Source organism: Rhipicephalus microplus, chromosome 8, assembly GCF_043290135.1.
Source record: "Rhipicephalus microplus isolate Deutch F79 chromosome 8, USDA_Rmic, whole genome shotgun sequence".
In the NCBI taxonomy this organism is placed as follows: domain Eukaryota; kingdom Metazoa; phylum Arthropoda; class Arachnida; order Ixodida; family Ixodidae; genus Rhipicephalus; species Rhipicephalus microplus.
The window spans coordinates 50,195,943-50,207,959 of NC_134707.1; the positions used below are offsets into that span (position 1 = coordinate 50,195,943).

A 12,017-nucleotide genomic window follows, 5' to 3' on the forward strand; every position below is an offset into this window, starting at 1 on the left:
ACGGTGACATGACAAAAAATATTGGTCTATTGATTCCAGATCTGTACAAAAGCTGCATAGGGGAGATATTCCAAGACCAGCCCTGTGTGAATATAGATTCAAAGGGGGCACACGACATCCCAGTCTTGTTAGCATGACTTCGAGTTGTCTAGTATGACACCAGCCAGATTTGCATCAATATTTCAAATGTCTAAATTCAGTGCATGGTGTTACTGATTCTATGGCATCAGCCCCGAGTGCAAATTTTCGATATCTTATCGCCGTTATACTGGACAGCACCGGAAGCACAGAAAGTGTTGGGCCATTTAATACCATTCGAGCTAACGAGTCCGCCATTTCGTTTAACTCTAACCCGCAATGTCCAGGTACCCATAATAAGTTTAAGAGCTTAAGCTGTGGAGAAATTAGCGTAAGGAATGATCTTAAGGCATCTGATTGAGATGAAACTGTCAGTGGCGTACATACGCACAGGTAGTCTGTAATTATTAAAGCAGTGTGGGTGGGCAAAGTTAGTTTTCGTAGCGCTAGAACAATTGCCAGAAGTTCAGCTTCAAAAATAGGTGTAAAGTCTGGTAGTCTTACTGAAAACGACCAGTCAAGTGAAGAAGGCTTCTCATCTATTACTGAAGCATCAGTGGCTACTACAATATTTGTTTCCACGGGTGCAAGGTAATCTTGCAATCGGCTATTTAGGACACTGTGTGATTGAAATTTAGGTTTAAAAGGAAAAATCTCATCACATTTTATTATGAGATTTTGGTTTGGCTCGTTTGCTGCTGGTATTTCTCGCATTTCAACGTTTATTCTGTCTAGTTGCTTCTGAACAAAAGTAATTTGTGGTGTATGAAAACGTGGTCAATGAGCAAGAAAAAAAGAGCCTGCGTCATTGATGAATACATATTCTGACCGTCTTACCGAATAGAGAGAGAGGAAACTTTATTAGAACTTGGCCGGCAGCTTGGTCTTGGTGGCCTCAGATGGCGGCGCTGAGTCCCTGAACTCGGGCGGCATCTTCGGCCTGCCGGACAGCCCAGAGCTGGTCGTTGAGCTCCGAGCTTCTGAGCGCCGCCTCCCAGCGGCGGCGTCGCCGACGGAGAAGGTCCCCCGCGGCTCCCGCAGACGGGACGGCGGCGGGAACGAGTGAGCTCGAGGCTTCCTGTTGCCTGGTATTGGCAGCCGCCATAGACGCATCGCGAACGGCGGCCGTTTCTCGACCATTGTTATCGGCGCATTCCCAGAGCATGTGGCGCAGCGTTGCTCTGTGCCCGCATGCTTTACATAGATCGGTAATGTGTAAGTGCGGGTAGCAGTGGCGTAAGACGACCGGGCTGGGGTAAGAGTGGGTTTGTAGTAAGCGATAGCTTACGGCATCGTGTCTGTTTAATTTGTCATGCGGTGGCGGGAACTTTCGCCTTTCCAGTCTGTAGTGTTGCGTAATATCTCGGAACGTGATGAGACGATCACCCCACGACCATTGTGGTCTGTGTTGTCGCTGCGTGTCTGTCAAAGTGTCTCGATCCGGCAGATCAGAAGCCCCGTTCTCGGGAGCGGAGGCGGCGGCCACGGAATGTGCCGCGGCTCGGCGAGTGAGACCTCGAGCCGCGGCGTGGGCCGCCTCGTTGCCCGGAAGCGGGACATCGGTGTGTGCCGGGGTCCAAAGGAGGAAGACTGTTAAAGTTTGTTGTGGCGATCGCGACGCTGAGTCACCATCACCGCACATCTTAAGGATGCGGGCCGCTTCCCGCGAGACGCGGCCGCGCGCGAAGCCGCGGATTGCTGCCTGCGAGTCGCTGATTACGATCGTAGCGTTCGGCACCGTGGCGATTGCTAGGGCTATCGCGGCTTCTTCGGCCGCCTCCGTATGTCCCGTGGTCACCGTGGCGCTCGCGAGGCATTTGCCCGCACGGTCAACGACCGCAGCGGCGTGTGCGTGTCTCCCGTCCCCATATCTCGCGGCATCTACGTACACAACTTCGTCGCTAGTGCCGTACTTCTTTTGAAGGTCACTAGCTCGCTGGTTACGGCGCCCGACGTGGTGCGTCGGGTGCATATTCTTAGGAAGCGGCGGAACAATTAGGCGGTCGCGAACCGAGGCAGGAACATCCGCTTTTTCTCCCTGCTGAGTGTGGTACCGGATGCCAAGTGACTCGAGGATGTGTCGACCCGTCTTAGACCCCGACAAGCGTTCGTTTTGCGAAACGACATGGGCCTCAATTAACTCGTCGAGTGAGTTGTGCAGTCTGTTGCGGGTCGAAAGGAGGAACGCAGGAGGATACCGGAAACAAAACAGGGTTTTATGACATTATTTACACTTATTTACAGAAAAGAAGGGATAGTGGTTTAACAAACCACGAGCGTGGTGGTTGAACACTACATAGTTCAGAGCCAGGTTCAGAGAGCGCCGTCCAGCACTCTGCTGCTTCGTTTTATGCCTTGTCGGGCTCCTCCTCTCCGAGTCGAACACCAATCACGCACACACAGGTGAGGGGGGCGAGCATGCAAGGTCCACGTGAACACTGCACTGTCGTGGCGCCAGCAAGGCTGGTCCTCGTCGTGGGTGTGCCGTTTGACGAGCGTTCCCACGATCCTGGCCGCATACTTCAAAGGGCCCACTGCACAGCTCGCCCAATTAGCGGGGTAATTTGCGGTGGCCGTTGGTCTCCTCCAGGAAGGTGCTGTCTGTTGGCCTCTCTCGAATGGTTAGCGGCGTCTTGGCGACACGACGTCTCGCCCTCCGGCTAGCACGTACAATGCATGACGAGCATAGGCAGTCTGCCGGTCGGCTTGGTGAATGGGGATCTAAAGGGAGCACCGCTCCTCTGTCAGCTCCGGCGCCGGCCACGCCAGCCCTGCCATCGCCCGATGAGTCGCCGAGTCCATTAGTCACCGCTTCTGCTTGAAGCGACGACAAAAGGTCCGCTTTTGAAGGACGTGAACTCGCCTCTGCCCGCCGCCTGGTCTGGAACAATCACTCAAATACTTGACAGCGTCGGTAAGACTGGGCGCCGAAGGGATTGAGAGATGAATCCCCAGGCCAAACCTAACAGCTCCTCCGCCGCCCGGAAAATCTCGGCTGGCCAGCGCTCCCAACCGCTGGGCACGAAGAGAATGGGTGGTGACGAGGACGAAGGCCTGGCTTTTCTCTCCAGCTGCGTACTCGAAACCAACTCCCAATCCAGCTCACAATGACCGACAACAGCAAGGCGAACAACACAACACAATACCATGCTGCAGTCAAGCACATTGGACCCGCTTAAAACCCTCCAGGCTTCTCAAAACACAAACAAAAGAGAAACCTGTACGCTAAAATTTTGAAACAATTTTGTGCCGCCAAAGTTACAACAATCATGGCTGTGGAGATGCTTACTAAAGATGGAACAAATTGCCGTGTGAGAAAAGCACACAAAGGCAAATACAATTTGGCCCCATAAACGAGAATCACTCTTTCACAACTAGCTTTCTCCAACCATCCGCACTACTAAGTTGTAACTGACATTTAATTTCCTGACTAATTTCATGAAACACAACCAAATACAAAGGTTTCATACCAATGCTGCCATACCCTATACACAAGTTATCTGGGCGCTTTCTTCATTCTCTCAATACATACTTGCAAGGTGTGGTCGAGAGTACATACTTTTATGACACCCTGACGCGAACAAAACTCTCTCACATCAAATCAAACTGCGTTGTATAAATCCCAGAAATATATCTAGTCGCAAAATTTGGTGAACGCAGTTCCCTCAGCTAAAGCGATCATATGATCCTTATAAGCAATCACTAAAACAACAAAATGAAGTAAACCTGGTGTACTAACACGCTCATTTGCTGGAGGTAGTTTCATGTCAGCCCATGTTTTTAAAGAACGCACATGACTTTGCTGTGCGCTCTAGCACGACATCTTACTTTCATCCAAAGAGCGCTAGCATACCAACACGCACCTCACCATAGGTGATATCTCTCTCACCTAGGTATCCTAAAACCCTCATCTGAACGTAAATTTTCTTAAGATATCGAACTGTGTAAATCCTTAAAACGCATCTCTAATCTCAACGTTCGATATAACATAACGCTTCAGCTAAAGAATTTCACCTGATCCCTGAGCACATACTAAAATAACAAAGGGAAATGCAACTCGTGTACCAACACGCTCATTTGCTGGATGTAGTTTCATGTCAGCCCATGTTTTTAAAGAACGCACATTGCTGTGCGCGCTAGCACGACATCATACTCTCATCCAAAGAGCGTCAGCACACCAATCGCGCACCTAACCATAGGCCATTTCCCTGTAACTCAACTAAAAACATTTCCAAAGCCCTTAGAAAATCTAGAAGGGAAAACTGTATCCAAACAAACTAGCCTGGGAGAGGACAAAGGAGTATTACTTCAAAACCAATAATAATCAAAAAGCATGCTACTAAGAACACTCCCCTGTTCACTCACCAGCTTACAGTTGTCCCTCCCTTCAATCGCACTCGTGGCGGTCGAGAACTTGGCGGATGTCGAGGGCGCCCGAGGCGAAGTCGCGTAAGTGCTACAAGCTGAACGGCAGCGCTACGCCTCATTTGCGATTTCGGCCGTCCTCTGTCAATCCGGCGGAGGGAACCCGAGCAATGCAAGGGAAAGAGCGACGGGGTCCTATTTGGTCTAGCCGAGCGGTGTTTAGCTATGGTGGTCTTTCTTCTAGGACCACGTCTACACTCTTTTCCATGAAAAGCCCTAAATCTCCACTGCGCATACCGTCTCGCGAATGCGCGCTGTGGTTTACCCTTTCACCGCTAGCGCCTTACTTCCCGCTACAAAGGCCTCTTCGCTGAACTGGCCGATGAGCCACCCTCTTTCCTTTTTCCCCGATGCTTGCTTCCTCCTTCGTGCCTTCGCTTTGTCGCGCGCGTACCCTTCACCTGTCTACGGCGACGCTTGCGACCCGTTTTCTCACAACTAGGAAGTTCGCCTCGGGTTGCGTCATCGGCTGCTCTACCGCTCGAGGGTTCTTCTGTACCACCTGCTACACTATTTTGCCAGTTGGATTTCCTAGCACTGATGCCATGTCGGGCCGATTCCTTTGTCTTAACTTTGTACTCACGCACCCAACTAACCTGGCGCCTCCCATTTGATTTCATTTGCGCTGGACCCGCTGGTCCCTTTTCTTTCGTCCGGCAGTTCAGACGTATACAAATGAACTTTGTCACTGACGCAAAATGCCTAGTTCTGCTTGCTGCGCTAATAGGCCCCAAACTTTTCTGAACATGCGTAGAGCTGCTTGTCTCACCTGCGACTTTGCGACGTCTCTTGCGTCTGCGCTGCTTCCTGCGACTCGTCTCTGAGCCTACTGCTCGCAGCTCAAGGTGGCTAACACTCTCACTACACTCGTCAGCTGTCGACGCCGCTCCGTCTAGATGATTTTCGAAAAAACCACCTATCTCACACTCTAGATCGGCGGACAGCTTGACGCTCTTAGGAACAGTGCAGCTGCTTTCCTGCAAACACTCTAGCTCGCATTGCTTAGAGCTGTCTGCGACTGCACTGATATCCCCGCTACCTACTTTCGCTGCTTCTGAGCTTTCTTCGGTGTCCTTGCGTACTTCCACACTGTTTGCAAGATCCACCGTTGCGACAAACACAGTTGAGGTCTGTGCCAGATTGTCTACAGCTATCCTTGCTGTTTCGCTAACAGCTAACTGGCACAGCACCTCGTCGCACTTGCTCTGGCCTTCGTCGGCCTCTCTACTTGGCGCAGCATCATTCGCAGCACCCAAACTAGATTCGCCTTTGAATCTGCTGCTATGTTCACGTGTGCTAGCCTTCTCTTTGGCTCTAAACTGCACCTCACTCATTTGATTATCGCACTTCTCGTGCGCTACAGTTTCGAATGGCTGACTCTTTCGCCTCATTGCCTCGATTTTCTGTTCCAATTGATCGAGCCGCTCTTTTCTATCCCTTATTTTCTTTTCTTGTTTCTCAATTTCCTGCTTTTCAAAAATCTCTACTGCGCTTTTAATATCCTCCTCACTGGCTTTTTGCGAGATCAGCATCCAAATCGCTGTCCTGCCCATTCCTTCCTCTATTTCAATGCCTAGATGCTTACCCACACACAAAAGTTCATCTCTTAGCATTGCCTTCCACGACATGATTGCCGTTGTACTTTGGTCCTGCATCTCACACAAATGTAGGGGATCCCTCTAACACACAAATAGGTGATCTCCCTAACTCACACACAATCCAGCTTCTAATCAATGCACACTCAAGAAATGAAGCCTGGAAAGTTATAGCAAAGACCAAGCACTCACCACAGCACAGCACCATGTCGCGAAGTCCATCCCGCCGCTGCCAACCAGTTGTAAGATGTGGGAAGGATGGAAGATGTTGCCGGGTGGAGGAACTGAACGCTGACAAGAGGATACGAGAAACATAACAGAGGTTTATGACATTATTTACACTTATTTACAGAAAAGAAGGGATAGTGGTTTAACAAACCACGAGCGTGGTGGTTGAACACTACATAGTTCAGAGCCAGGTTCAGAGAGCGCCGTCCAGCACTCTGCTGCTTCGTTTTATGCCTTGTCGGGCTCCTCCTCTCCGAGTCGAACACCAATCACGCACACACAGGTGAGGGGGGCGAGCATGCAAGGTCCACGTGAACACTGCACTGTCGTGGCGCCAGCAAGGCTGGTCCTCGTCGTGGGTGTGCCGTTTGACGAGCGTTCCCACGATCCTGGCCGCATACTTCAAAGGGCCCACTGCACAGCTCGCCCAATTAGCGGGGTAATTTGCGGTGGCCGTTGGTCTCCTCCAGGAAGGTGCTGTCTGTTGGCCTCTCTCGAATGGTTAGCGGCGTCTTGGCGACACGACGTCTCGCCCTCCGGCTAGCACGTACAATGCATGACGAGCATAGGCAGTCTGCCGGTCGGCTTGGTGAATGGGGATCTAAAGGGAGCACCGCTCCTCTGTCAGCTCCGGCGCCGGCCACGCCAGCCCTGCCATCGCCCGATGAGTCGCCGAGTCCATTAGTCACCGCTTCTGCTTGAAGCGACGACAAAAGGTCCGCTTTTGAAGGACGTGAACTCGCCTCTGCCCGCCGCCTGGTCTGGAACAATCACTCAAATACTTGACAGCGTCGGTAAGACTGGGCGCCGAAGGGATTGAGAGATGAATCCCCAGGCCAAACCTAACAAGTCCAAGTTCTAGTAACTTTTCAGTGCTCGCATTCAGTGGAACTCCAATTGCTCTCTTGAAAGCCTTTCGTATTATACATTCGATCTTGTTTTTTTCTGAGCATAGCAATTTGAGGTAGGGGGCAACGTATGTTATACGGCTTATTGCGTACGCCTGCACTAGACGGATCGCGCAGTGTTCGCGCATACCAGTACGTCTGTTCGTGATACGACGTAGGAGTCGGATCGTGTCGTCTACCGAACGACGTAGTCTTCGCACCGTCTCTCCATTATGGCCGTTTGCCTGCAGGTGTAACCCCAGAATTCTAATTTTGTCTACGTGTGGAATGGGAGTGCCATCTGCCAATAGAACGCTTATTTTGTAGCACTCCCTTTCCTCGTCGCGCGGGGTTTTGCGACCTCTACTTGTAGGTTTGTAGATTAGAAGTTCCGACTTGGTTGCCGAGCATTCGAGGCCCGTTCCTCGCAAGTACTCCTGAACTTCGTCTACACCTGCCTGGAGCGTACGCTCGACGTGACCATCACAACCTCCGCCGGGAACCCAGAGGGTGATGTCATCCGCGTAGATACTGTGATACAATCCTTGTATGCCTAATAATTTCTCGGGTAGCCCCAATAGAAGTAAATTAAAGAGTAATGGCGAAATTACGGAGCCTTGTGGCGTGCCCCTCGAGCCCATCTCAAATTCTTGCAGTTCCACATCTCCAACGACGACGCGTACGCGTCTGCCGGCAAGGAAGTCACGTATGTAATTATATGTTTTTTGTCCTAGTCCTAATGTTTGAACTCTGTTTAAAATTGCTTCGTGTTTAACGCTGTCGAAGGCCTTTTTAATATCTAGGCCAAGGATCGCCTTGGTTGAGCTGGTAATGTCATCAACAATGTGGTGCTTCAGCTGAAGCAACGCGTCTTGTGCGGAGAGATTGCGGCGGAATCCTAGCATGGTATGCGGAAATACATCGCGGACTTCGAGAAAGTCAGTCACGCGTTTGAGGACTGCGTGCTCCAGAACTTTTCCTACACAAGACGTGAGCGAAATTGGCCTTAGATTATCAAGCGCAACCTGCTTGCCCGGTTTAGGAATCATGATAACTCGAGCTCTTTTCCACGCTTCAGGAAGGGAACCGCGTTGCCAGCACTCGTTGATATAAGTCACAAATCGGGAGATTGACTCGTCATCTAAGTTGCGGAGAGCCTTGTTCGAAACCCGGTCCAGGCCGGGCGCCGATCGGGTGTTTAGTTCAAAAAGGACTGCCCGAATTTCCGCTTCGCTAAATTCGGCGTCTAGTTGCTCATTAGCAACGCCGTCATAATCTGGGTGTTGGACGCTCTCTGCCGACTTAAAGTAACGGTCACGTATTACACCGAGCAGGTCATCGCCTTTATGATCGTTCACAAGTCTCCGAGTTTTATGGCCTTGTGCGGCACGAGTATCTTCCGGATCCAATAGGTGCCGGAAAAGGCGCCAAGCACTCGCCCTGCGCATCTGTCGCTCGAGGCCGTTGCACAGGTCTTCCCATTGTGACCTACAGACTTGGAACGCATGTTCCTCAATTTCTCTGTCTAACCGTGCTATGCATTTCCTCAACGCCCAGTTATGTCTTTGGCGTTTCCACCTCTTGAGTAGGGCTTGCTTTGCTTCCCACATGTGTAGGAGCCTGCTGTCGATTACTTCGAGCTTCGCTTCGGGCGGGATGTCGCACGTTACCGCGTCTACGTCCCTATTGAGCATCGCGGTCCACTCGTCTATATCCGTGATCGGCTCGTCGCCCCGCCCGCCTTCTGCTCTCTTTTTGCGGAACGCGTCACACTGCACTAATTTGAGTTTACGGCCTGTGCTTTCAGAGTATGTTCTACGAACGCTCGGGCCCGTGTCTACCGTAATCTCTATCAGAGAGTGGTCACTCCCTAAGTCCTCCTGCGTGTTTTGCCAAGACGCCGCTGTGACATTCGACACGAACGCGAGGTCCGGTAGCGTGTCTGCGCTCACGCTGTTACCCCGGCGCGTCGGATCGGCGGGGTTCGCGATCAGTTCAAACCGTTGGTCTTGCGAGTCTTCCCAAAGGTGTTTGCCCTTGAGCGTTTCACGCGTGTATCCCCAGGCCCCATGGGGCGCATTAAAATCACCCGCAACTAGCAGAGGTGCGCCGTTGGCGGCCGTGCTTGCTCTCCGGAGCATCTCCCCAAATCGGTGCTGTAGCGTGGGTTTACTGTAGACGTTAAGTACAAACAGGCCTCGGCCGCGCTTAGGAATTAATTCTACAAAAACATGCGGTATCCTTACGCACTCAAGTTCGCGCTGCGCCACCGTGATGTTACGTCTAACTAGCACGGCGGCGACCGGCGCCGTACGCGGCGGGGGCGACGGCAGCGACCGCGGTCGCGCCGACAACGAGAGCGGATCGCCCCGCCCCCGGCGACCCGCGGCCGCCCCCGGCGCCCCACCACGCGCCGAGCGCTGTGTAGCACGTTTTTCTTTCCGCCTGTTGTCCGCCGCGGCCGCATTTATGGCTTTGTAACCAGCTAGTTTTGCCGGATAATTTGTTTCCTGCAAAAGGATAATGTCCGGTTTCGTCTCACGGCTTCGAATAAATTGCTCGAGATTTCCCCGCTTCCTCCTATATCCCCGGCAGTTCCACTGCCAGATCGTGTACTGTTGTTTGTGTGTGTTAGTGTGAGTGTGCGCGTGTCTAGCCATGGTGATGCTTGTGTTTAATTTAGCCCATCGCCGTCGAGGCGACTGGGGTGCGGCTGAATCTGCAGCTCGGCGTCTGGCAGCGCGTTCTGCTGCTGCTGACTCTGTTGCTGTCTAGCGTAGGGCTTACTCACCGTTCTAATCGGTCTGCCCGCAGATGGCGGGAGTCGCGCTTCAATGTTTTCTATGCGCGCCGTGTGCGCGGTGAGCATTTGTGTCATTTGTTCAGAGAGCTTAGCTATCGCACTATTGAACATGTCATTCATCTGTGCCACCTGTTTAGCAAAACGTTCATCGACGCTGGTCTCGATAGTATCGATTTGTTTCTGTAGCTTATCATAACGGCCAAATCGCTGTGTGGATTCGTGCCTGGCAGGATCTAGTGCTATCCTTTTCGCGATACACGGGCGGTCTTCGCGTCCGCCTGCCCCCTCTCCCGAACTGCTCTCGTCATCCGTGTCCATCCCCGCCGCCTCGGGTCTCGACGGAGTCGAAGACCGAGGCGTCGGTGGTGGCGGCGCCGTCGACTGTTGCTGCGGTTGTTGCATTCGTGGAGCCTCTCCTTTCAATTTGGAATTTTCCGCTCTAAGGGCGGCGTTCTCGCGTTTCAGCTCTGAAATTATCGATTGTAATGGTCCTAGGCGTTGTTCTAGCGCTCGCTCTACCGCTAGCTTGAGCTCGCTCCCACCGCCGCCACCGACGGCGGGACCGCCAGGACGTCCCGCCGAAACAACGCCGCCGGCGTGAAAGGCGGCTACATCCGCCCATCTCACCTGCTGCCATGTGCCCATGGGTCCTTGTTGTTGCGGTTGCCGCCACGTCTGATGCTGCTGACTTTGTTGGGTGCCTTGGTTGACAGCTGCGGCGCCCGGAACGGCGCCACCGCGCGTCTTCGACATGCTTCTCGGCCTTGGTGTCCGGCTGCGAGAGCGGGACCGGGATTTACCGCCGCCGCCTCTCGCGTCTCGGCTTGTTGAGCGTCCTTTTCGGGTGGCGTTGAATGAATGACTGTCAAACGCCGGATAATGATTGTAGTAACCTCCGTTGCCTTCGGTGCTAATGCCGCTGTTGTAGATGCTGTCGGACGCTGCGGCCGCTTGCTCTTCTTCACGCCGCTTTCGCTCTAGGCGGCGACGCTTGACTATGTAAGGAGTCTTGTATCTCGCCTTGCAGACGCGGTCACCCGTGAGATGATCCTTGCCACACAGTTGACACCGCGGCTCGCAGCGATGGTCAGACGGTGGGTTACTGCTTCCGCAGCCACGGCAAATCTTGTCGGCAGGGTTGGGACACACGTCGGAGCGATGGCCCAGCCTCCCGCACGCGTAGCACACGTCGATGTGCTTTCTGTAGAGGGAGCATCTCACAAGCATAGGTCCATAGTATACGTGTCTGGGAACATGGAAACCGTCGAACAATACGATGATGTTGTCCGTGGTGCCCATTCGCTTGGCATGCAGCACGCCGGGGTTGCGCTGCGTCACTAGGTTGTTAACGATGTCCTCCGGGCTCTCGTCTTTGGAAATGTTCCTAATCAGGCCCTTGGAAGTCTTCTCCGGGGCGGCCTGATAGGCGTTCGCCTCGAACTCTAGGTTCCCGATGCAAAGCTTGCTGATGGCTCCGTAGCGTTTGGCTCTGTCCGCGGACGGAGTGCTGAGCACCACGACGTTCTGTTTAACGTTGAGGCAGATGCTGGCCTCTCTAGCCGCTTCTCTACCGATACCTGCCGCGTTACGAAGGCAGCAGTAAATGCGATCTATCTTGTATTCAGCCCCGTTGAATCCGCCGCGGGGGCGCACAATGATCCTGTAGTCATCGGGCGGTAGCTCTGGCATTCGGCTCGCCTTAGCGAGGTGCTGCAAGTAACGAGCACACTTCTTTTTATTCTGCGCCGCTGTGGCAGTATCCGGGGCAATCCCTGTAGTCTCCGCGGCAGCCACCGGTTGCTGCGTCTCCGTCTTCTGGTCTTGCGCCGACTCGGACGCGCCGTCGGCCTGTTTCGTTCTCTTTACGCTGCACCATCCTGCTCCCTCGCCGAAATCTTCCAGCCGAATGTCCTCTCCTTCTACCTCTACGACATCCATTTAGCCCTGGCAAAGGCCTTGTACGCTGCCGTCGGGGATCGGGAGCTCCAAGGAGGTCCGGCG

At 53.0% G+C, this 12,017-nt stretch overlaps 1 protein-coding gene across 1 annotated transcript; it reads right to left on the reverse strand.

Moving 5' to 3' along the window:
• Positions 1 to 919: 919 nt before the first annotated feature.
• On the reverse strand, positions 920 to 11,954 carry LOC142769014 (uncharacterized). The gene is made up of 2 exons (XM_075871770.1): positions 10,644 to 11,954; positions 920 to 1,018 (listed from the first exon to the last, which is right to left on the reverse strand). The coding sequence occupies exons 1-2, from the start codon at positions 11,952 to 11,954 to the stop codon at positions 974 to 976; spliced, it is 1,356 nt and encodes a 451-aa protein (XP_075727885.1). The 3' UTR covers positions 920 to 973.
• Positions 11,955 to 12,017: the final 63 nt, after the last annotated feature.